The sequence below is a fragment of the Electrona antarctica genome (assembly GCF_951216825.1).
Source record: "Electrona antarctica genome assembly, chromosome: 2".
NCBI lineage: Eukaryota > Metazoa > Chordata > Actinopteri > Myctophiformes > Myctophidae > Electrona > Electrona antarctica.
Window position 1 is genome coordinate 41,183,554 of NC_136807.1, and position 25,710 is coordinate 41,209,263.

At 42.5% G+C, this 25,710-nt stretch overlaps 3 protein-coding genes across 7 annotated transcripts; 1 reads left to right on the plus strand and 2 right to left on the minus strand.

The window, feature by feature from the left end:
* Nucleotides 1-402: 402 nt before the first annotated feature.
* Nucleotides 403-5,209, minus strand: ptges3a (prostaglandin E synthase 3a (cytosolic)). Of its 3 annotated transcripts, none has more exons than XM_079518937.1 (8): nucleotides 4,938-5,209; nucleotides 3,823-3,932; nucleotides 3,644-3,742; nucleotides 3,199-3,297; nucleotides 2,892-2,981; nucleotides 2,736-2,792; nucleotides 1,612-1,639; nucleotides 403-1,504 (listed from the first exon to the last, which is right to left on the minus strand). In XM_079518937.1, exons 3-8 carry the CDS (start codon nucleotides 3,740-3,742, stop codon nucleotides 1,485-1,487), a joined length of 393 nt encoding a protein of 130 aa, XP_079375063.1. In that variant the 5' UTR covers nucleotides 3,823-3,932; nucleotides 4,938-5,209; the 3' UTR covers nucleotides 403-1,484. The 3 variants fall into 3 exon arrangements, with proteins under 3 accessions (XP_079375063.1, XP_079375061.1, XP_079375062.1); XM_079518935.1 differs by having other exon boundaries at nucleotides 3,644-3,713; nucleotides 3,823-3,936; nucleotides 4,950-5,208; XM_079518936.1 differs by lacking the exon at nucleotides 4,938-5,209 and adding an exon at nucleotides 4,742-4,748 and having other exon boundaries at nucleotides 3,644-3,713.
* Nucleotides 5,210-9,624: 4,415 nt separating this feature from the next.
* On the minus strand, nucleotides 9,625-17,218 carry LOC306936648 (nascent polypeptide-associated complex subunit alpha-like). 3 transcript variants are annotated; one of them, XM_079520233.1, is made up of 8 exons: nucleotides 17,108-17,218; nucleotides 15,649-15,720; nucleotides 12,420-12,505; nucleotides 12,213-12,290; nucleotides 11,975-12,121; nucleotides 10,706-10,834; nucleotides 10,036-10,158; nucleotides 9,625-9,906 (listed from the first exon to the last, which is right to left on the minus strand). In XM_079520233.1, exons 2-8 carry the CDS (start codon nucleotides 15,716-15,718, stop codon nucleotides 9,892-9,894), a joined length of 648 nt encoding a protein of 215 aa, XP_079376359.1. In that variant the 5' UTR covers nucleotides 15,719-15,720; nucleotides 17,108-17,218; the 3' UTR covers nucleotides 9,625-9,891. The 3 variants fall into 3 exon arrangements, with proteins under 3 accessions (XP_079376359.1, XP_079376360.1, XP_079376361.1); XM_079520234.1 differs by having other exon boundaries at nucleotides 17,104-17,197; XM_079520235.1 differs by lacking the exon at nucleotides 17,108-17,218 and adding an exon at nucleotides 16,728-16,777.
* Nucleotides 17,219-22,029: 4,811 nt separating this feature from the next.
* On the plus strand, nucleotides 22,030-24,158 carry LOC306940208 (lens fiber major intrinsic protein-like; the record flags this gene model as incomplete). Its single annotated transcript, XM_079525230.1, has 4 exons — nucleotides 22,030-22,389; nucleotides 22,734-22,898; nucleotides 23,502-23,582; nucleotides 23,976-24,158. The coding sequence occupies 4 exons, from the start codon at nucleotides 22,030-22,032 to the stop codon at nucleotides 24,156-24,158; spliced, it is 789 nt and encodes a 262-aa protein (XP_079381356.1).
* Nucleotides 24,159-25,710: the final 1,552 nt, after the last annotated feature.

Below are 25,710 nucleotides of genomic sequence, written 5' to 3' on the forward strand. Positions count from 1 at the left end.
ACGATCATTGGAGCCTCAAGCCAAAATATTTCCAATTCTACAGCATGGGAGGTTCAGGAAAACATGCACCTTGTAGGATCAAGAAACTATTCTGCAATAATGAATGGTTAAATGTTAAGCTTTGATTTACTCTGTCCCGTGTTTAGATAAATAGTATTTTGTGATGGAAGTCGAACTCTACTACAATGCTGTGAATTACCTATTGGAAGGTCAACTCTAGGTCTAGGGTCCACAACTCAACAATGCCTTTACATGACCGTTTTCCTGCTATAAAGTAGCTTAACATACATAAAGTAATTCCAGGTGTTCTCTCACTGGTCTTTCAAAAAACTGCTGTGGGGTATAAAAAGTGTTGACAGAATAAGATTTCTGGAATGTCTTCTAGTAGAAGTATACAATAGACCTGTAAAAATCAGCACCGTTTCTAAATTGTGATCAGACTCTGATTATTTATTGTATCATTATTCACAACACAGAACATTCTCCCAATTTTTGTGAAGCCTCAATGAGTAACGTCTCAAAACTAAAACTATATTCAGGTGATCTGAAACAGTTTTATTAGAAATAGGGTGTCCAAAATTCCTGCACCATTTGACAAAATCAAAACGTTTTAACAAAGTTACCTAACAAGTTTGCAAAGACTTTATGAGGGCGGGGAGGTTACCTGTACCATCAGTAAAAACAATCAATCTATTGGTATACTATACTGTAAGAATTTCTGCACACAATTGTTTATGGAAGATTTTTTTTGTATATGTAACAATGTGCAAGAACAGCAAAAAACAAAAAATGAATTAGCCAAAAGTATGTTTGCCTCAGAATGTTCTGTACACTGGCATAAGAAACAAACACACCTATGTAAAGGTGCCTGCATGAGGTTTGTCACTCCACGATAACACAGGCTGTAAATTACAGGCATAATTTTATTTGCTGAAATATTTTAAATAAATGAAATATTTGCAGCCATTGTTGACATACATTGAGAAATGTATTTCAAGCTAATCTGCATTATAAATTAACAAGCAAAAAATTAACTGCAATTTACAGTACAAACATTAAGGGAGAATCTTTCATTAAAAAAAATCTACCTTTTTTGAAAATAGGAATTTGAAACTAGTTTTCTATATTAGAAATAAAAATGTGTTCAGTATGTAATTACTTACATTGCAAATGACAAAAAGGGGAAAAAGGGTGTAAGACATCAGCACAACCCATTCCAGTCATAATTCAAAGGACAATGACATATCATTGCAACGGAATTGTCCATGCAAAACAGAACAGCAAAGGACCGCACTGTAAACCATTAAGGATCACTGTGCACGTCTGTATCCAACAGTCACTCCCTGCTTCGGAGAAGTATGGCTTTGGAAACTGTGTAGAGCGGAGGCCTCCTTCTCCACATGCTTGCCACCTCATTTCTAGCCTCCCTCTTCTTCGAAATGTGACTCACTTTGTTCACTTGTCGGGTGGCATCAAAACATTTGTTACTCAAGGTCTGGCATCTCTGGCAGGAGCAGGGAAATGTAAATAACATTAGAACCAAATTAAATTTGAAAACGGAAGCAATTCAAAATTTCAAATATAATAGCAATCAAACAGAGCAGTACTTACTTTCATCATCACTGTCTGCCTTCTCATGCTGTAAATAAACCCCCCAAAAAGACCACAAGTAAGAAATGGGTAAAGTTCCATAGATTAAACCAATGCATTCTTTTCATACAACAATAATGACATAAACCCCTGGGTCAATCCAAAAAAGAACATTTCTAAAACGGGTAGTCCCAATACTTGATTCTGATTGGCTGGTTACCGTCACGTGACTGGTGTAAATTTCACCGATAACCCACACCTTCAATCACTTTATATCATTCCCACCTGATTCCGCATCTCTGTAGCTGTACTGGGGAAGGGGAGCGCTTGATTACTTTACAAACCCATGCCGTGCGGGCGTCTAACCACCGCCCGGCTCATATGACTGTGAATGTGTGGCTCCAGGCAGCCCCGTAAAGACATCAAGCGCTATTCTCCCGTCACATAGCCTACTTGCCGAGCAAAACAAGGAAGTGATGTGGCTCGCTCTGGTGGTGCAAAGCGTAGCTATACTTTTGTGAATGTAATAGTTGTATTAGGTTAATATTGCTATATGTTTGTAACCGTTTTAGAAAAGCAATAAGCCACTCAAGGCCCCAGCTTACCGGGTATTTTACAATGGCTGGGGGGTAGAAGACCCTCCGCTCCGCGTCGGGTCTGCCTACGCCCCCAGCCATTGTAAAATACCCGGTAACCTGAGACCTCTCGTGGCTTATTGCTTAAGTATCATATAGGCCGGGCATAGCAGTGGTGGCCATTTTCTGGTTCCATCGTTTCAGACTACTATTTTTTCCCAGAGATTTCCAAAAATATTTATATAAATTATTTTAAGATTAATTTCAAGCCATCCAGGATCATGGTGGAACGTCAATCATGACCATATAGGGGGGGGGGTACTTAAATATAGTATATCATATCAATATTGTATTTGTTTTGACTCTAGGTTGCTAGGAAACCGATAAAACCGGAAATGAAAAATCTGTCTCCCATCCGCCTCGATGTAAACAGATTTACTAAAACGCATTTATCTTGGATTCTTTTTCCAGATCGCGTTCAAAATAAGGTCTGCACTGAAAAGACTGTGGCAGTGGTGGATTCATTAATTAGTTCATACCTGGCAGTCAATGTGTTAAAATATACTGTACCTCAGCTTCTCCACCATCCAGGTCTGGTATATCATCCCCTCCCATGGTGTTCATCATCTACAGAAAAATACAGGAGAAATGGCAACTGATTTCTCAGAAACTGTCTGATTGGGACCACACCTTCTGCAGACATGTCTATGCTGTGCTGTACCTTACCTCAGAGAATTTGTCAAAACTTGACAAGTCCTCATCTGAGTCATCTTCCCAGTCTTTCCAATTGTTAAAGTCCACACTGAGCCAGTTGGACTATAAAGGAGATATAATAAAGGATGAGTATGTAAATGAACACAATTTGATGCGATTTTAACCACACACCTTATGTATACAACATGCACATTAGACAAAGTTCTTCCAAATAAGCACTCAAATCAACTTTATTGTAAACATTGCAGTACTTTGCATTGCAGCACTTTGTCTAATGTGGATTAATAAAATAAAAAAATATTTTATGAACAGAGATCACCTTTGCCTTATCTTTGGTTAGCCGTGGCCATGATTTCCCAGGCTCTGCTTTTCGTACACAACATAACACAGATCTGTCAGTACGTCTGTGCTTGCAGTCCTGTTTGAAAGTGGGAAGGAGGGGGGGGTACATAAATGGTAAATTTATATAGCTTTACATAGATTGGGTATACATTCACCGACACATTCATACACAGATGGCGACAAAGACCATGCAAGGCACCAACCAACACATCAGGAGCAATAAGGGGTTCAGTGTCTTGTTCAAGAACACTTCGACACTAACTCTGGGGGAGCCTGGGTTCGAACTGGCAACCTTGCGGTTACCATCCAGCCACTCTACCCCTGAGCCACCGCCGCCCATATGGTTTAAATACTACCGCCATGGTTTAGATACATGTGAATAAGATAAGAGCATCAACACAACTGATACAGGTTCAACTTACTTTGGGTTCAATCGCTCCAAAAAGGTCCAATGCATTCTGATGTTTGAGGTTATCCGTCCCACTGAGACAACTGAGATTTAAAGCAAGAAGTACAGTCATCTGGGAAACAACTCATTAGTCATTGAAAGGACTCATTAGTAGGCTGCCATTGATGAGTAAACCTAGTGAAGTTGGTGTACCTGAAGGTGAATTTAGACTTCTCGAATTTTACTTTTACATCTTTGCTGTCCTCTACAGTGAAGTCAATGAACACAGCCTCCCGCCTGTCGTACCACTTAGCGCTTGCAGGCTGCCTGATGGGAAAGATAAGAGGGTTATATGCAAAGAAAGCACCATTAATACATACCCATTACTACTTCATTCTAACCTTACTGCAAAATAATTAATGTTATTATATTTCAATTTCATACTACGCACAGGCAAAGTAATATATAAACCATGATGCTGAAGCTGGCTCCCCTCTGCCAAATACAATTGTTTTTATTTTTAGATGAGCATGTAAAAATTGTGCAGAATAAAGCCCAAGGACACTATTTCTCAATAATGTGAATATCCCTGGCTGGAGGTACATATCAAACTTGCTCCTACAATCTAGTCCACATAGCAATGTTTAAAACCAACAGTACAGTGGTCCTCCTCAGTCAAAAGGTGTGAACAACTTAACCATATTGGTAGATTGTGTCACACGTTAACTCACAGTAACTATGAGGACATAGATGCCACTAGTAATACATTATTGTAAAATGACATGCAGGGTGTTAACTGGTGCTGATGATGGTGCAACTCAGTCATGGCTGAGATTAGTTTTTGTTGTGGCCCAGGCCTGCATATTGTTCAGCTTAAGGTTTGCGTTTCTGGCTATGAATGTGGTGTATTAACTAATAATGTCACATCATTGTCACCAATGAACAGCAGCTGTAAGTCCACATTTCAATTCATACACAAGCATGACGCCGTCATTTTTCTGCTTGCTACTCTGGTATAGTAGTGGTATAGTAGCTCTGCTAGCGTTAGCAAGCTATGTATCGACTATAGGTCAAATACAGTTAGCCAACTGAGCTAATGGTAATTGACCTAAGGAATCTATTTAAAAAGGACTCGCATTTCTTCGTGCATGTTTTTACTCCTCTTCATAAGAACAAATGCCGTGCATCGGCAGACGAGTCTCGTTGGAGAGACCATGCACGGCTGCACCTCGGCACGCTAATGTCTGCTAGCTAGCTGGCTAATGTATCCCAATCACACACCCATGATATCATATCACTTGTGCCTTCACAGCCACAAGAAAGGAAACTTGCACACTTACATCTTGTTCAGTACTTTATACCACTTGTGTTCCTCTCTTTATGGGCAACAATGTCTCTCGCAACGTTGCCTATTTTGTTTTACCGTCAAAGATTACGAAGGGACAAACAACTGCGGATATAAACTGGACTGGTAAGTAATAATATAAGTGCACCAACAGATGCGCCCGGTGTCACATCGCGTGCTTTCCTGGCTTTCGTGGTGGGTGTGACGTACCCAGCAGCACCACCAACCAGCAGGCAGGCACCGACGTGACCGATGAGCGGAGATGGTTCTAGAATATACATGGGCAACTGGCGGCCCGGGGGCCACATGCGGCCCCCAACTTCACTAAATGTGGCCCGCAGGTTAATATCAGAAGAATACTGATATATTATTGATTTCAGCTGTTACAATTCCAAACATGACCCGCTTGTGTTATCCTAATACTACTTATTAGGATTTTATTGTCTTTTTTATCCATCCATCCATCCATCTTCAACCGCTTATCCGTTGTCTGGTTGCGGGGGCAACAGCTCCACCAGAGAGCTCGACTTCCCTCTCCAGAGCAACATTAGTGACTTCCTCCTGGGGGATCCCGATACGTTCCAAGGCCAGTGAGTCGATGTAATCCCTCCATCTGCGCCTTGGTCTGCATCCCCCTGGCCAGCCTGATGGAGGGGAAAGGAACTGGTTGGAATAATGTGTTCCTTCCACGCGCTACGTCCAACTCCCCCCTGTCAGGTGTAAAGGAGCAACTTGGACACTCATGCATGAAGGAAGCATGAGTTCAAGTCCGTTGCTCTCCCCACGTTGGCGGAGGGAGTAGAGCCCAGGATCACATTAGATAATTGACACAGGGGTGAAAAATGGGTTACAAAATCGTGGGATAAAAAAAGAAATACTAATTCAGTATAATTGGATAATGAGAACCCCAGAGAAAGTAAATAAATTTGATCCTAACATTCCTGATTTATGTTATAAATGTAGTGAACATAAAGGTGCACTATTCCATTGCTTATGGGAATGTGAGGAGATTAAAACATTCTGGAGGTCTGTGGTCCATTATGTCTCTCAGACAAGGCCGGTTCTAGGAGGGGGGGGGGGGGGGGCAGGGGTGGGCAGTGCCCACTGCTGATGATCATGATGACATTGCTTCTGGTATTTTTTTGAAATTATTGGAGTACACCTTAGAGAAGGATGAGAAGCTAGCTGCTATTGCTAAGAGCATGAATAAAAATGCTACGTACACATCTATGGGTATTCAAAATGAAATAATTGCAACATAGCCAGCATGGTTCTTGCAGAGATCCAGGAAAAATATTCAAAAGCTGACTCTGCAGGATTCTGTATAAAAAGTGATGGGACAAGGGACAGGACCAATGTAGAAAATCTGTCTATAATTCTAAGATTTGTAAGTAAATCCATACCAGAGGAGCATCTAATTGGATTACTTAACTTGCACCAACTTGATGCTGAGTACACCAGCACTGAGATATTAAAACACATTTCTGAGGCTGGCTACAGTGCTGACAATATAGTTAGCCAGTGTTATGATGGTGCTTTGGTGATGAGTGGAGTACGAGGTGGTGTCCAAGCACTATACTTCAAAAGAAGGTGGATAGATATGTTCCATATATTCACTGTTACAGTATACAACGACCAGTTGCATTTAATGGTTGTGCATGCTATGCAGGGTGATCCATGTGCCAAAACGTTTTTTGACCTCTGCAATTTCCTGTATAACTTCTTCCGTCACCACTATGTGTCAGAAAGGTATGATGCTCCTTGTCTCAGACGACTAATTGGAATTCGTTGGACAAGCCATTATGATGTGACAAGGTGTATTGTTGAGAACGAAGAACGTCTTTGCACTATCCTGTCAGAGATTTCAGAGGATGATGAGGCCTCAGTTGATTTGTGCACTGAAGCATCAGGCCTTTTAATTCAAATGAAGAGGCTACATTTCTTTGAGATTGCCACATTTCTAGTGCGGGTGCTTAGTGTCTTAATTCCAGCAAATGTTATTCTACAGTCTCATGCTGTAGTCTCATGTGTTCTGCTGGTTTGGTTGTAGTGACTGAATCACTGGAGTCCTTGAAAGACATCCGCAAAGAGGATTGCTGGACTGATCTTTCTCAGTTATCTGCGGAGGATCAGGATGTGTCACATCAACCTAAAAGAAGGAGCATATTGAGCAAACGCCCTGGTGAAAGTGTTGTGTTGTCAACTGTGGGTCATACAGATACTGATAACCCCACCCCAGCATCCTCGACGGGGCCATTTAAGAAATGGAAAACAGATTCTCAATCTCAAAGAAGAATTTAGAACGAATGACAGCCATATCAAGCCTTGCACCCTATTCTGAGAGATTTCTAGACTCCACCTTGTTGCAGCCTTTGCATGCACTTGCTGGAACTGGAAAAGACTATGCAACTCTGAAAAGCGAACTCATTGTTGCAAAGCCAATGTTGGCCAAGATATGTTGTCCAACCGAAACAGACCTGGCCACTGTGTCTAAACACATGAAGACATACAAAGCATTTCCTGTGTTGCACAAGTTGTATGTGACAGTTCCTTCTCCACGCTGGCATGTGTCCTAACCCCCTACCGTCGCACCATGTTGCACGACAGAAAAAATAACTTGCGGTCATCTTGGCACATGATACATTGGACATGGATGAATAATAATGATTGACCTTTGCCTGTTACAGGCTTGCGCTATGTTGGAAAAATGTCAATGCCCCTACGATCGGCTTTTGGCTGAGGAATTTAACGACCATGCATCTTGGCACATGAGAAACTAACGTATGTAATTAGGAAGAATCCTGCTGTATTCTAAGATATGGGAGAGGTTCTTGGACTTCATTAAGCGAGGTGATATTGAAGAGGCTTTGGATGTATAGTGGTTAATTGGAGTAGTCAGCTGTAGGTTGGGGGTAAGGAACTGTGATGGGGACATTGTGCATTTGTTTGTTTAACTGTATGTAATGTATTTATTGACATTTCCTGATGTTTCTTTGAAGATTTTGTTTAGTGTTTGTGCTGTCATGTGGGTGTGGGGGAAAAAGTATATGTGAATAATTGCTTTGAAATTACTATGTTGTAAAGAAAAATGTAAAAAAACAACATGAAAGTCTGCTAACCGTGCGTGGATAGGACCGATCTATGGCTGTGTATTTGGAATATTTGATGAAATGGATCAGACATTCTAGGGCTATTAACTAATAATATTCAAACTAGGGTTGTCAAATTAACTGAGTTAACCGAGATAATTAATTTGTGAAATTAATTAGATGATCCATGCTTGGATGCCCCGCCCCATGCATACTCTGCACTATCTAGCCCTATCTGCATGGCATTGGTTACAGGGTGAGACTCGAGACACAGAGACACCATCCTACCACACTGGAATTGTTATAAAGAATAAAAATATACATACATACTTATGTTAAATGCCTTCTGACATTTATCTTTCCCACAACAATATACAGAAGAACATGGCATATGGACATAGTTCGAATGGTGATTAATCATGATTAATTCATTTTGAAGCTGTGATTAATCCGATTAAAATGTGTAATCATTTGACAGCCCTAATTCAAACATTTATTCACCAAACTAACTTAAAGTTAGTTGATTTAAAATGTATTTGTGTGCATGTGCTCTTGCTCCGGACAAGTGACTTTTGTGTCCGGACAAGTGAATGGGAAATGTACTTGTCCGAAGAATAAGTGCCTCAAAAAGTTTTTTTTTTTAACAAACTGTTAAAGTATTCAATGACAATCTTCTTCCACCTTGGTTGTGGAGCTGGAGAATGAGAAGGAACTAAGCCAGACACTGGTGAACCCCTCTCACCCCCTCTAGTGGGTATGAGGAGCACATTCAGTCACGAACACCACAAAGTAGCCTAACTACTAAACAAAACGGCTGATCAGACCAGGGCTGGACTGAGACAAAAATTCGGCCCGGACATTTTCGCGGATTTGGCCCAGCCCAGGCCCAGACTGGCCCACCACAAAAAGCGCGCAGATACTCTTACTTTCGGGTCGAGGCCCACCACATTTACAGTACAACATAAATTATACACAACCAACAGACAACTAATTTAACATTTGGCCGGTTGGCCCAGACCATGGGCATGGGCTGGCTGGTAGGCCCCTGTGGCCAGTCCACTCCTGCCTCAGACTACAACCAAACCTGAACCCCACATGTTCTGTTTTGTTCTTTGGTATTAAGAATCCTGCTTGAATCACATTTGCACACAGACTACTGGGATGTACAGTACAGCAGTGGATCATTTGGATTAAGAGCATCTGGTAAATGCCTAAATTGTAAACTGTAGTAGTGGTTCTCAAAGTGGGGTCTGGGGACCCTGCAGGAGTCCTCGACCCCACCAAAATGAGTCTTAACCACTTTAATCCTATTTTGGCCATTGAAAATAGATCATCTACTGTACAAGCTCACCAATTCTAAAACGGTCCTTGCAAAGTTGCAGTCAAATTTTGAAGATATTTTGGGATTCATCTTGTGGCATTTTGGTCATGTATCATAACAGCAAACACATCTGGATAATGGATATGCATCATGACTCCTGTATTGAGATAGGTATTGTATTGGGACTAAATTATACTAAACTAAAAAATGATGTCCATTCATACAGAGTAGACTATGCAAAACAACGTAAACATGAAATACGGTAAGTATTTCCTGATATAATTTGTGTTGGATCTGTTTTTATTCAACTGCTAGTGAGACATTAAATAAGATTATCACATGAATTAGCCAAGCAAAATGTGTACAGAAAATAAATATAATAGCAGCAAAAGGAACCATACACAAATTAGGAACTAACATTCCATTTCAGTCAATTGAATTCAATTAATTCCAGTGCAGGAAATTGTTAAATTGATGTCAATCTTCTCCAGGCAAACGAAGGTGAGACATTTTAAATACTGCATGATCTACATGGTTAACTCCTGTAATAAAACAAAAAAAACATACCATTAGAGATGTTAGTACCTTTACCATTGATATAACCGTTACAACATTAAAAATGTTAATAGTATAAGTGCCACGTGTAACTCAACAGAAATCCATATTCTTACCATTATGGCATTTACAATGTCGTTATTGTTATTTTTGAGAGCACGAACAGCCTTTGCCCTGGACACATTAGCTTGCGACATCACCAGTTCAATGTCCTTTACCTCCACGCCAGCTTCATCAACCTACAAAGTAAGAATAGCAATAATTTTATGTACTGCATTTCTTTGGCTTCGGAAGCATAAGTATCATACACAGCAAAGCCAGGAAAGGCAAGAAGTGCACCACAACGATAGACCCCGATGTTAGATAGGAGAGTGTGGAGGCCGGGCAGAGATTCAGGAGTCCCGAGTTGGTGTTGGCTAGACTGCACTCTTGCATCGCATACCCACAGCGCAACGTAGGTGTTAGATGTGAGCGTAATGTTAAAATGGTGTTTAGGCATTACATTTGATTCAATTACTCAACTCAAAATTTAGCTTAGCTTGGAGCCAAATAATGTGTTTAAGGTAAGGATATTGGAACATGGTTAACCAATGAGATTGTGTGACCTAAAGATTCAGCTTGAGCTTGTAGAGACTGGGATCTACATCGAGGGGGGGGGGGGGGGGGGGCCCATCTAAAAGACCACCCCTGGATCCCGGGACCCAATACATTGAAAACCTATTTACAATCACTGAAAGTGAATGAAGATAACTGATCCACATTGATAAAGAAGAAAAAAGGGGTTACCTCTTCTTCTTCACTCTCCTCTTGTACAATCTGTGTATGTGTGTTTTCCTGGATATTTGAGACAGCATCTCCTTGCATCTTGAACTTCTCTGCAGCTGCTAGCTGGGCTTGTTGAGAAAGATCCTCAATCTGGGACAAAACATATTATTCAACCATAAAATTAGGACCACCATAAATGTAGTTGTGTTCAACGTAGATTCAGGAGTAGATACCACCCACTGCTCAACCTAATCACTCCCATCCCATATCTCCTCGTCAAGTTCACCTGCGTCTCCACGGCCGCACAGCCAATCACGTAACATTACCCACAGTATAAATACACACCTCATATCATTACTTACCTGTTTGATACCGCCTTGCGCCGTCAAATTTCCCCCCCTCCTCCCCAACTAACCCCCTCCATCCTCAGCATTGCCCTGCTAACTCTCTCTCTCCTTCTCCTAGGAGCAGCGTCCGAGCAGAGGCGACCGACCGCTCCCGGGCGAGCAGGTCGGTCGTCACGCTCCCGAGACTACGTCCCCATCCTAAGTCTCGCCCTCCCCGGGCTCCTCATCATTACACCCACATCTCACTTGTGCAAATAAATACTCCTAATCTTGAACAGTGGTGTGGTTTCTTACTAGTGAAAAACATTTTATAATTGAACTAGAACTGCACTCTGTCGAGTGCCTACTTGCTTGTTGCACACAAGTAGGCCATAAATGGCCTACTAGTGAGCAAGCAGAGAACGCAACTACTGCCGCTACAAACTGTCAAATCTCAGCTTCTCGGTGAAAGAACGTTTGAAATATTGAATTATTAGGTTTAGCCATTTGCTACGTACCTAGTTTTTGGAGGTAAAAAAGTAGTATTGTTAAGTATGGTAAGAGACGGCTTTCGATGGTGACGTATATGTCGATCAGTGTCGGGTGGATTAAAGGAAATGCCTCTATGTGGCTGATGAATGAATATCAACATCCTAATACATCCCAATACTGGGGGGGGTCTAATTATGACAGGCAATTCCCCCCCCCCCCCCCCGTCAAAAAACACTTTGTTTGAAATACTACCTGTCAGTGGGGAGTGTACATCCTAATACTGGGGGTATTATGACAGGCAATTCCTGCTGTCAAAATACACTTTGTTTGAAATAGACAAAGACATACTTTCTAAGGTGTGATTGTATGATGTATGTATATGTATACATATGTATATGTAATTTACTGCTTGCGCAAGTAATTACCATATGGCATTCATTAACTACTAGTCAGAAGTGAAAATGCTTCTTACCTTGGCTTCTCCAAATACAATGTATGTGTCCGACGCTGGGCTCTTGTAGACATCTGGTTTGGGTATGACAAACAGAATGTTCTTGGATTTGCGAATGGTGACCCTTGTCACTCCCGTCACCTGGCGGAGGCCCAGCTTAGACATAGCCTAAAGACAGATATGAGAACACAAAATCACTTGAATTTCCCTCAGACACCGATTGAGGGAAAACACAGAAACTCAAAGTCTAGTAGCTGACCTTTCTTGCTTTCTTCTCACTTCTGCTTTGTTTTGCTTTGCTCACTGGCTCCTCATCAATCTCTGCTGCTGCAGCAAGCTGAGGAGGACAAGTGAGTAGTGAGTCTAGTGACATGATTTAAAGTATTTTGTCCATCTATTTATAAAAACTGTCATTTTAACAGTGTTGTCATAGTGATGAAGTGGCTGAGTTCTTTAGTGGACATACCTTTGCCTGCTGCGTGGGTTCCTGGCCTTCATCTGGCTCCTCCAACTCTGGTACCGACTCATCGCTCTCCGAATTAGTATCGGACCCTACAAATCATCATGCATTCAATTAATGAGATATACAGTACAGTGTGCCAAAGACATTTGTAGAGCTACTGAAAAATGTACATGACAATCTGCTTATTCAAGCATCACTTTGAAAGACCGATCCATTCACTGGTTATAGAAATAAACTGCACACAAAATGCACTGCACTGAATAAGAAGTTCAGTCAGACAACTCACGAATAGATTTACCAATATTTATTACAGAATGAGTAATGAGTGTGCATATGATATTTGACTTGGCGTTCGGCTCTGCTGAATTTTTCCCTGCTCGGCAAGATTAAGCAACAACATAAAACATTAAGAGCAGGGAGATAGATATACAATAACCCCCCATGGGGAACATAAATAGCAGAGCCCACCGGTGGTGCTGGGGTGGTGGCGGGAAAAAACATCACATACAACCGGGGACCATATGCAGAGTCTTGCAGACTGGTGAGCTTAAGTAGCCCGCCCAATTGGTCAGCTGACTGCCGCATCGGCGAATGACGTGAGGGACTTGCACACACTTGTACACCCACATAGTAATGCAGCATGTTAACCCCTTGAGTATAGTATGCGCCTTTGAGCATGGCATGAACCCCCTCGAGTATGTCTGACTGAACTAACTCCGCAAGCTACGTCTCATTTAGGATAGTCTTGTTCTCACTGTAACCACTGCCAGCATTCAGGATATAGCTCCATGTAAACCAAAGTTTTAAGATTGTTACTGATAAATTAATAGTAAAGGCTATATGAATTATATTTTGGAATAATTTATATAGCCTTATTTATGAATCATTTTGTAATATACAGCATCGTGGCTACGTGTGTGCAGCCTTTTTCTCATTTTTACTTATTTACTGCCTTAGGCCAGCACCTCACCAACACTGGTGTGTGCCCTTTCCTGTTTTGTCTATATGAATTATAAATCCTGCATTGATCTGAAAAACTGACAAGGCAAAACACTTCACAAGAAAATGTCTGAGCTTAAAAAAAAAAAAAAAAAATGCTGTACAAGACCACTGTCAAACAATTCACACAAATTAAATTAAACACATGCATATTAATATACTTTCCCACAAGGGAATTTGGGCTATAAATCTTTGGGATGAATACTGTAGAAACAATTGTCATTTAACTTTCCAGTTGACTGGTCATCCGCTGTTAGCATCACACCATCCTGTTAAGTGTCATTACATGCCTACATTTAAGTAGAAGACTTTCCAAGGCTTTCCATGTGGTGGTTACAGGTTAGTTCCCCGTAGGCTAATGCCATGCAACACAGGCACTGCACCGATTAAATAAAAAAAAGATACCCTTATTTGTCTGGATGACTGGTTCCATTGTGGAATCTTGTTCTGGAGGGGGCTCAGTGAGGAAGAAAGGTGTAGCAGGGCTTGGTGATGATGGGGCCTCCACCACAGGAGCTTGAAGGTCCATAAATGAGTCAACGCACTCCTGTGGTGGAATCAGCCGAGGCAGATTGTCAATCACTTCAGGGGATGAAAGAGGACCAGAATGGGAAGAGCCGGCAACTTCCAAACTATCAGGGGCAGAGACTGAGCCATCAGTTTGAGAGGCTTCCGGAGAATGAGATCGGGTTGTGGAAACTGCCTCAATGGTACTGGACACAATTGCAGTAGCTAAGGCTAGAGGGAAGACTGCAGTAGTGGTAGCCAAAACATCCACACTCTCTTGCTTTTCAGTCCCATCCACCAGCTCCACTGGTGCTTCTTGCTCTTGTGATGGAATCAGCTTAGCCAGATCATCAATATCTTCAGGAGATGAAAGAGGAGAAACCCCTGGAGTAGACTGGGGAGAGACAACTTCCAAACTTGCAGGGGCAGAGTCTGAGGACGTTACTGCATCAGGTGGAGAGGCTTCTGGAAAAAGATATTGAGTTGTGGAAACTGCCTCAATGGTGCTGGACACAATTTCAGTAGCGAACGCCACAGAGGAAATTGCAGTAGTGGTAGCCAAAACACCTTCTTGTTTTTCAGCCAGCTCATCATCCTCTTTAACAGTGTGGTGAACCCTGGTGTCAAAGTGTTGCAGTGCATCATCAATGGAGGACCCAAAAGGATTGCCCGCATCCACCTGCTCCACTGGTGCTTGACTTCTAGTGGCTCTTTTATTGGGCTGGATGGCTAAAGCAGCAGAAAATGACATTGGTGCTGGAGCAGCAGGTTGACATGTGACTTTAAAGGCTATGGGAGAGGCTCTCACTGGTGTAACTCTGGGAGCACTTCCAGGTGGTACAACTTGGACCAGATGCACAGGAGAGGAGACAGGTTGGACAGGCTGAGAGGTGGAATCCTCCATATGAACAGCCTCAGGTGGAACAACAACCGAGTCTGGTGGAGAAAGGGCAGCTTCTTCGGCTGTGTGAGAGGCAGTAATGTTCACTGTGGACTGGGCAATATACATTGCAGAGCACAGAGAGGACAGCATAGGAATGGTGGGTGGTTTGTGAATGCGTGGAGCAACACTGGCGGTATCAGAAAGGGCGGGATTTGAAGGCACAGTAGCTGGCGTAGTGGTGTTAGATTCAGCAAGGAAGGGCGTGTTGGCCATGCCTGGCACACAGGAGGGTTTAGTAGATTGCAATAAGTTAGTGGCAACCTGTGAGCCATTGGTCTCTCCGACTCTTATTACCTTTGGTTGATGGTTGGCCTGGTGTCCATGGCCAGGAGGTGAGCAAAAAATTGGGATGGCTGGAGGTGTGGAGGGAGGAGTGGTAAGTAGAAGGGGGGGGAAACACTTGGGATATGAGGTACAGGAGTTTGATGATGGAGACTGGTGCTGGTTGGCCACTGGTACAGCGTTAGGTGAGGCAGTTACAGGTGCATACAACAGCTCAGTCTCAGATTTAGTGTCATTGTTTCTGGTAGGAATAGGGTGTCTAGTGGTAGTGGGGCAGGGAGTGGAGGAGAAGACCTCAAGATGAGAGGCTGAGGAAGAGACAAGGTTTCAGCTGGGATGCAAAGAACCATCTCTAGGCTCATATCAACTTTGATATGAATGTAATCTGTGGTCTATTTTCAAACTCATCTAACCTTACCAAAATGTGCACCTTTAAATGAACACAAAGATTATTTAGACACTTCCTACAGCCTGTAAGTTTTGAGAGAAAAGCTGACCAACCTGAATCATCATGATGCTGCTGAAGTTCCTGCTCCACAGTAGGGACAGTCTCTGTAGCTTCCCCTGGCATATCTGTGAACAAAAAAAAATCACACCCGTGTGAACTGAGTGGTGCAAGGTCTTATATAGCCTGATCAGCTGTGGTCTGACGTAATGTCAGTGACCATGGTAACCATGCTCACCTGTGCACGGACACGTATAGGTACAGGTACACAAACATACAGACAAAGCTGGTTGTTGGAGTGGTTTGCACCACTCAAAAAAAAAGAAAAAAGGTAGTAATACAGAACCTTATTTCCAAAACGTTCTATGTTTACAGCTACAGCTGCACAAGTCTTGGAACACAATGGCACATTAGATCAATGAGTTCTGTCTATCATACATACATAATGCCAATAACCACGTTCATTCAAATTCAATCGAGTATAAAGCCTCATCATAGGCTATAGCCTACTGGTCAAGTTCACTGCGTGCCATCACCTGTTTTCTACAGTGGAAACATACTGTATACTATCATGTCATGCTGCCTAATCTAGACCTTCCTGTAAATTGATCAAGTCTATATAATATATAGATCATGTTAACCCACACAATGTGCTAAGTGGCTGGTCTGTACAAAGACAACTTCTATTATTGTACTTGGCAAATACATCATTTCACATGTTTAGCTGTGCCTGCAGTGCTGACAATAGCCTATTTATTTAATATTAAGGAAACTAAAACAATAGGTTTTCAGCAGAATAATTAAAAACAAAAGTCATAGCATAACTACAGCATACATTTCTCTTTAAATTACATTTTATATTATTCTCGAGGGGACTGCTTTCTCCTCCTGCACTCTCATTCTGCAAGCCAAGGAGCAATAAAGCCAATGATGAGGCAAATTTGCCTTCTTACTAAAGTCTGAAATGTGTGTTCTGGAGTTGTCTTAGCAAAATGAGGTCATCATGCAGGCCATTGAGTTACTTGGCAAAGTTTTTGTTTAATCTTCATATCAGTCAGTCATCATCAAGGGCAATATGACATACGTACAGGAAATTATTGTATAATTTATTTATTTTTTAGACCGATAACGTTACCCAGATTATCGAACAAAATAACCAATGTTGGCAGACGACATTACACGATCTGTGTGCAGTGCACGCTTCTATGTTGCAGCATTTGACATTTGGAAACACTGTTGTCATGACTCATGTCACTACGTTGGCCCAGCCCCGTATGTGCCCTCAGTCCCTACGCTCTTTCTGTAGCTCGGAGCTACAGAATGAGCGTAGGGAGGGACTGAGGGCACATACGGGGCTACGCTAGCCCCGTCGGGAACGCACAACAACCGATGACCACAATAACGGTTCCATTATTATTTTTTCGCTATCGCTATTCATAGGAGATTATATCAAAATGTCTTGAATTCCTCAGCATTATTAGGCTACATTACCGTATTAACGAATAACTTACTTACTGTGAGGGAGGTTATTCCAGGATTGTTGTCTGTTGTGAAATATCTATGACTCTCTGCCTGCAACTTCCAGAATCCTTAGCGTGGATTCTTCTTTTTTTAAGGCGGACTGCAACCATTTAGGTGCATACTGCCAGCGCCACCTTCTGTACTGGAGTATGTAGTAACAGTAGTATGACCATGAGTCCCTGGTTTGATTGATTGATTGATTGATTGATTGATTGATTGATTGATTGATTGATTGATTGATTGATTGATTGAGTGCAGAAAAAGCACAGGGAAGTAGAGTTCAATACAAGGTCTGCTAAAAGGATTCTTTAACCAATAACCCATTTAACCCAAGAAAGCCTATGGCTTCTTTCCATTGGGGTCCTCATGTACTCATTGAAGTAGCCTGACACTCCGTTTCACTCCAAATATATATATATTGAATGGCCGTGGCGGCGTGGCTTGTGATTTAGTCTACTTGTCTTGCCAACCCATAGAGCCCCATTTTGAACCCGGAAATATTTAGTACCCTAATGTTAGAGTAGGGGTCCCCAACATTTAGAAACTGCCAGATACTAAGTTGCATGTTGTCTTGCCAACCCATAGAGCCCCATTTTGAACCCGGAAATATTTAGTACCCTAATGTTAGAGTAGGGGTCCCCAACATTTAGAAACTGCCAGATACTAAGTTGCATGTTGAGCAATTTTCATAATTAGCATAATTAGCTTAATTAGAATAGTCACCTCACTATATCACTATATGAATACCAATGAAGTTGCCCGTTTACCAACTCGTGCCGGGCGTACAGCCGGCGGAAGTGCTCAGCCTGGTATTCCTAAAGTAACCTAAGTAAATTATGCTTAAACGGTTTAACCTAACCTTATTCCTAATCTTAAACTCAGTAAAACGGTGCCAAAACCAGAAACCTAACCCTATTCCTAAACTTAACCCTGGTAAAACTATGCCTAACCCTAAACTTATTTCTAACCTTATTCTCAGTAAAACAAAATAAATATGCTACAAGAACCGCCGCACAGAGCGGTCGGCGTGAGGTCGGCAGAAAAAAACGAGGGCGAGATGGATTATGGGCGAGGGTACCTGTTACCGTTTAGATACGGGTTGTGTGTGTGTGTACCTAATGGGGGCCCTTGACAGACCCTTTGATGCCCTCCTAAAGTATGTTGGATGTTTTAGGGGCCCCAAAAGAATCTGAACACTAAACAGCCCCCTGCCCCCCACACTAGTGATGCGTGGGCCGGCCCGTTGCCCACAGGGTACCGGAGGCATTCCGGTACCTGCTCTCCTAATCCTCCTGCTGAAATCATCGGCTTGTTCTGTTGTTCATCTTGTGCTTATGAAAGGGAGCTTAGCCCCTGTGTCCTCTCCGTCCTGAACTGCATGTTAAAACAATTCCTCTCTCGGCTCTCGCCCCTCAGGCTCTGAGTCTGAACCTGGCCGTCATCAGCGCAATGAGCGCATCTGCATTAAATCTTTCTTAATTGAGCGCGTGACTGTGCATAGTGCGCACACACAGAGCTACATTATAGCTACAAGCTCACAATGCGTCGCAGGCGACGCATTGCAATACTTAATAATTAATAGCGGCAAAACAAGCAACTGCTCATTTTACTTATAACAGAAAAATAAAGGTGCCTCCTCCCCTCTCCTCTCTCTCTCGAAAGCAACTGAACTTGCAAAAAAGCCGTCCCGTGCAACACTACCCCACACACACACACACACACACACACAAAAAAAGGCCCCCTGACAATTTGGTGCCCCAAGCGGCCGCCTAGCTTGCCTATAACTAAGCACGGCCCTGGTTACAAGGAGTTGCAACTGGTGTGGTTTGGGCCTTAAGGCTATTTTCACGCTAATCAGTCTTAAAAGCACCACATTAACACCTTCGGGGGTTGCCATAGTGGCCAAATCCACTATTGCCACCATCTAAAAACGGTTTTGGCTGTAACTTTTGAACCAGATGAGCTACAAATGCAAACTTGGTGTCTATTTAATGTTTTTGGACCATTACAAACATGTTGTTTGCTTATCGTATGGAATTGGGTGTGTCTGTAACCCTACATTGCAGCTGTTAAAGTATGGGGAAATGAGTTATAACTTAACTTTTGACTTTTTTAGCGGAGCTAACCGCTCCAACATGTGACTTTGTGTGTATGGGTGTCTGTCTATTAGTCGGTAGCAGCACGGTTACTGTGGTTACTGCGTCATCATCATCATAGATCATCACCATGATAAAAGGCACTGCTCACTTCACACAAGAGTGATTCATTTTAAGCATTAGAAACATTGGAATGCTCTGATTAAGGATTAAATCTATCTAGAGCACTGTAATTATAGCTTATTTACCATTACCAATATGACCACTATCATCCAAAAGTAAAACATAGTGTAGAGTGGTAGGAACAACCTAAAAAAAGCAATCTTTGTACATGATACACAATCAAATAATATATATAGCCTATTTTATTATTTTTATTTTACTCAATATAACAAAGGAGTAGTATAACACATTCCTGTTGATACAGATACTAGCCAGTAGACTACTAGAGTATATTATAAACAATATAAAAATGCTCTCATACCCCATATTACACAAAGCAACAATCCACGTAAAATGGAGCATCTCTAGTCGGGGCTCCACGACAACGTTTTTTGAGAACCACTAGTATTCAGGCATGTGTGAAAATGGCTTTTCTGTTGACTGCAATACATGTTTCCACCACTGTGTGGTGATTGCAGGCCAATTTCTGTTGTGATGTTTAGGGACCAGATTGTGTGCGTGTCAGCAGTCTGGACCAAGGAAAAAAAAACCCGGTGCAAGCATCTTTCAAACACCCAACTCTGTAAAACAGGCTTACACCCACAAAAGGTGGCTTACCAGTGATAGGGGGCAGACACGAGATGGACATAACACTGATCACAATAGCTGCACGCCAACCAGCCACCATAAGTAGACTCTCTGGACCTGCAGCTCTGCTTTGCCTCTTTTCAGCTGCAATTACAATTACATGCACTAGCTGTTGTTTATTATCTCACAACTGTTGGTGAGAAATGTATTCCTTCTATCATCATGTATGTAGATCTACACACAGAGTCAAACCGTCAGGCTCACTCAGAATCTTTAAAAGTACGTCCATTGGTAGCTCTGTCTGTCTCTCTAAATGTAGTGTGTGTGACATTGTCCGTGCGCGCGTGCGTGTGTAAGAGAGAGAGAGAAACATTTATTATCTTTTCTACTCTCGTTCCATTGCAAAAGTGGGCTTTGCGAGGGAAGGGGCAAAGAAGTATATGACCACTCTGGCCCATGGAGAGGAGAACTTATAGATTCGACTGTGCCGGCAAGACAAACAGATCATAGAATACAGCAGAAACTGTTGCTGCCAGTGTTTTGTTCCTTTTGTTTGAAAGGGGGAAAGTGGTGAGGGCAGCATAATCCTTTCACCGGGCTCCCCCTGGCTGCCCTGGTCAGCGCGATGCTCCAGTGCAGAAGCTCAATGCCAGGCCTGCTGTACCTCTCCTCTCCAAGCATGGATTTTCCACAGCTTTATCTGCCCTGAGCCTCCGGGCCCGGCCAACACACACAATGTAAAACTGCCTAATCAGTTCTGTTGGCACAGACTAACATGTACCCATCCAGAACACAGGTGTATAAATGGAGAAACCGCCTGAATTGTGGCGATCTGTTTTATTTATTTTTTATTTTTATGAGAGTGGATGTGAGTTGTTGATTATGCATTACAAAAAACAAAACAAAAACAAAAAACATGCTGTACCAGTAACATACGGTAGTTCAACTGCACCTGCCCTGGCTGCCATGTTGTTGAGTGATTCATGACGTAATCACAAATGGCCATAATGTCACTGATACCAGTTCACAGGAACTGTGAGATTTGAAGTACAGCTCTGTTTTCTTTTCTTATTTTCAGGGTTTCAGTTTCCTTTGTATAGGGCCTCTATAGTATTATGAATGGGATTGTCAAATACAGTATTTTCCTTGTGTCAGCACTTAAAGCAGGGCTGTTGGAGGGAACAGATGACATTGATCCCTCCTTTCCAGTTGAAACCTCGAAAGGCTACAGGAGACCCATGTTGGAGGCCTTGGCACACTTCTGATCATTCTTGACATTTCAACACTCACATATTCCCCTTCCCCTATTTCCTGTTTGTCTAGACATCTACAACTAAGTCCCATCTGGCTTACAATATATGAAAAATAATTCCAACTAAATACACTACTTTGATATCTTGAATTGATTACTATTACAGGCCCAAGTGTGTCATTTATGTGTCTCCCAGACTATTGCAACCTGCCCAGCCCTCCTTTGTAGTAATGTGGGATTGGTCAGGTTCAGGGTGATCCCTGTCATGAGTAAAGAGCAAGGTCAGGGTGAGAGAAGGGTTAACTAATTTTGTTTTGATTTGTAGTATTGTCCGCCCTGGCCCCTCCCCTGGGGCTTAGCAGAGCGGCTATGGCTCTAGGGCATTATAAAAAGGCCTGTGGGCGCTCTCTGCTCTGGCATAGAGGCTGAATGTCTGCAGGACATGCTCAACGTTTGTCTATTCATGTTCCTCTACTAACCATCAGAAGGGCTGGCACATATATGCACAGTGCTCCACACAGGAGCTCTTAAACAGCATTTAGACAGTGATATAGCAGATAACCGACTGACTGATAGGGAGAGTTAGATGTTGAGCAGTTTAAAGGCTGTCACGTTTAGTTTTAGAGAAGCCGCTTCTGTTCTGGAGCTCATTTTTGTAGTTTGTTTACTTAGTTTTTTGTCAGCCATACCAAACGTCTCATTGCAGAGCTGAGGAGAATAAACAACTCCTTTTGGTTGGTTTAGTTGCTTTTTAAAACGTTTTTGGTCATTCTTCATCCCTCCATTACTCCGGGTTTGTCATCCGACGTTTTGCCAACATGTGGGAGTTCCGGTCAATGTCGTTTTGGCGGGCGGTGTTCGCTGAATTCTATGGCACCATGTTCTTTGTGTTCTTTGGGCTGGGGGCAGCCCTGCGCTGGACCACTGGGCCTCATAATGTCCTCCATGTAGCCTTCTGCTTCGGGCTGGCAGCTGCCACTCTCATCCAGTCCATAGGCCATATCAGCGGAGGCCACATCAACCCGGCCGTCACCTTCGCCTACCTGATCGGCTCTCAGATGTCCCTGTTCCGTGCTTTCTTCTACATCATTGCCCAGTGCCTGGGAGCACTTGCTGGTGCTGCCGTGCTCTATGGTGTCACACCCAACAACATGAGAGGCAACCTGGCACTCAACACGGTAAGAGAACCTGGAAGTAGGCTTCCTGGAGCAACACTTCATACTGTATGTTACATTGGCGTAAATATGATTTATGAAGTCTAAGTGAATGTCTGTACACATATGTAATTAATACACATGTCAATTTGAAATTCCATCACGTAATCTGATCTTTGCACAAGAAAGTTGACTTTAGTTTTCTCTCATATCGGTCAACGTAAACATTGAAACCAAAACAAATGTACAATTTCAATTCAATATCTACAATTTGTTTATGACAGTACCTGTGTAAATGCTAATCCAGAATGATGTTGGTTGATTGTATGTTATTAAATCCCACCTCTTCCTCTTTGCCTGTCTTCCAGCTGCAGCCAGGCATCAGCCTGGGCATGGGCTGCACCATGGAGGTCTTCCTCACCATGCAGCTGGTTATCTGTATATTCGCCGTAACTGATGAGAGGCGCAACGGCCGCCTCGGCTCCGCTGCTCTGGCCATTGGATTCTCTGTGCTCATGGGACACCTTCTAGGGGTAAGAGCAGTGGTACTTTACTGGAGGACTTTACCGCTTTTCAGTACTTTTACTTCTACTCCACTACATCTCAGAGGCAAATATTATATAGCCTACTTTTACTTCACTACAACTTTAGTTATTTTGTAGATTTTGATTATTACAAAATATACGTTAACCACTTCAGCCCTACAGTATACATTTCGGCCGTTTGAAAATAGCCGATCTACCAGCTCACAATCTGCTATTTTCTGAAGATTGTTATACATTTTAGACATTTGGAAACTTGGGACATTTTGCATAATGAGTACTTTTACTTTTGGTAAAAAAATGGTACTACATTTTGTTGCCAATACTTTAGTAGTTGTACTCAAGTACATTTATTATTCTGGACTTTCACTTGTAACCAAGTATTTCTACATTGCAGTATTGATACTTTTTCCACCACTGGGTAAGAGCCAAACTAGAAGGCGGTGGACAGTAGAATAATATAAAGGCTCCTCAGGGCCGTAAAATATAATGAATGGAGGGATTTCTTTTTTTTTTTTTTTTACTATGACTGGGTTATTGTTGCAATATTTGTTTCACAGTTTAAGTTGACGATTCCCCCTCTCTTTGATTTAGATGTACTACACTGGAGCAGGAATGAACCCAGCCAGGTCTTTTGCCCCTGCTGTAATGGTCAGAAATTTCGTCAACCACTGGGTAAGTGAATCATGTTCATCGACATTTCCATAAGGACTCATTTACTACAAGATGTTTAGATGATGTACAAGCGGTACAGTGTACAGCAGTGGTTCCCAAACCTTTTAGCCTGTGACCCAAAAGAGAAATTAGCACACGTTTAAGAAGTACTGAAAATAGCAGATCTACAAGCTCAATTTGTGGCATTTCTTACATTTTTATTTATTCATGAAATTACTTTGAAAAAAATAAAGGGACCCATAGAAAATTGTCTGTGACCTACAAATGGGTCCTGACTCTCGACCCAGTGTTTGGGAACCACTGGTGTACAGTATTGAAATTACCAACACGTCCATTACTAACCAGCTCCAATTCCCCCGTGTCCTCTCCTTTTGTCTTTTACCTATGCTATAGGTGTACTGGGTGGGACCCATGATTGGTGGTGCCATGGGTGCTCTCGTGTACGACTTCATGCTGTTCCCTCGTATGCGCGGCCTCGCCGAGAGGATGGCCATACTGAAGGGCAGCCGGCCAGAGGCCGAGGGCCAGCAGGACAACAGGGGAGAGCCTATCGAGCTCAAGACACAGGCCCTATAAGCCTGGGGACAAACATTGGCCTTCTGACCCCCCATCCCATCCCATCTCTTTACCCATGCATCCATCCTCAGTCCACATAACTGGCACACACTCATCTCCACGCACATACCTCCTCCCTCGTTCTGATCCAAGCATTTAGAGTAGATACTTGAGCCCGCACCCACAGTAGCAGGACACCTCTAACCATATTCACACGGCGGCCATTTTGCTCTTGCGTCATCAAGTATGACAAGAACAAAATGGTCAGTGAGTCATTATGGTAATTTGTTAAAAACACAGATTAGGGCAACCAAAGCCCTCTGATAATCCACTGCACCAACCCCACCTCCCCCCCACATCTCCCCCTTGGACTGCACCAACCCCACCTCCCCCCACATCTCCCCCTTGGACTGCAGGACAAAGATGGAGGGTTCAGAAGATTACTTGCCACTGAAGAAAGCACCCACTGGGTCACTCCTGGCTGACCAGGTGGCTGTAACTGCTCAGGACAGGGGCATCTCTCTCTCTTTCTCTTTATCTCTCTCTCTCTTCTATCTCTTTTGTAGTCTGTTAGGAGTGAAGCTACAGTAGAGCAGTGGACTTCTGCATGCTTTTCCATTTTGATCTCTCCCTTTTGTTTTGTTTTGTTTTCATGAACTTTGGGTACCTGACATTTATGTACTTGAAAAATTCACCAGGATTTAGCTGACTCGAATTCTATGTGATGTCACGTGTGTTCAGTGTGTGTGTGTGTGTGTGTGTTCGGGTGTGCTTGTGTGAGTGCACACATGTGCATGTGGATGGGAGCATGTGCGTGTCTGAGTGCATGACAGTGTGTTCTTGTGTGCAGTCTGTGCACGCTTGTGTGTGCATGTGGATGGGAGCATGTGCGTGTCTGAGTGCATGACAATGTGTTCTTGTGTGCAGTCTGTGCACGCTTGTGTGTGCATGTGGATGGGAGCATGTACACTTGTGATTGCATGTCTGTGTGTGAGCGAGCGAGTGTGTGTGTGTGTGTGTGGTTGTTTCTTTTTATTTTTGGGTTTTCATTGCCTCAGTCCTTAATTTGTTTCTAATTCTATCATGCTTTTTTTGCAAGCTTACTTTAAGGAAAGAACAGCCTTTCCCTTCCCTCACTGAGTTTGCAAATGTTTCAGTTTGATTCAAAAGTTAAAGAGATTTAAAATCTAGAGTGCTCCCCTTGTTATACTCGATGCCTAATGATTTATGCCTTCAAATCAAGCCTTTTCAAACAACATAATTTAATCTTGATTCTTTGTGTCAGCTTGGGAAGCACACGCACCGTCACATTTATATGAAAATAAACACAAAACACTTATAACCATCTGGTCTTTTCTGAACTCAATCTAGTTTCAAAATGTATTATTGTCACAGCATTCATTTCCCATGGCATTTTGGGTAGGTGAGTCCATAGTTTTGTGCTGAATGTATGTGTTATATTTTAATCCATATGTTGAAACACATTTGTCTTTTGGTGCTTTGTTTTTAGGGCAGCATTTATCATAGGTTCATGTACAGGTGTGTGGTAGTTGGTTTGCCTTTACTTTCTTGT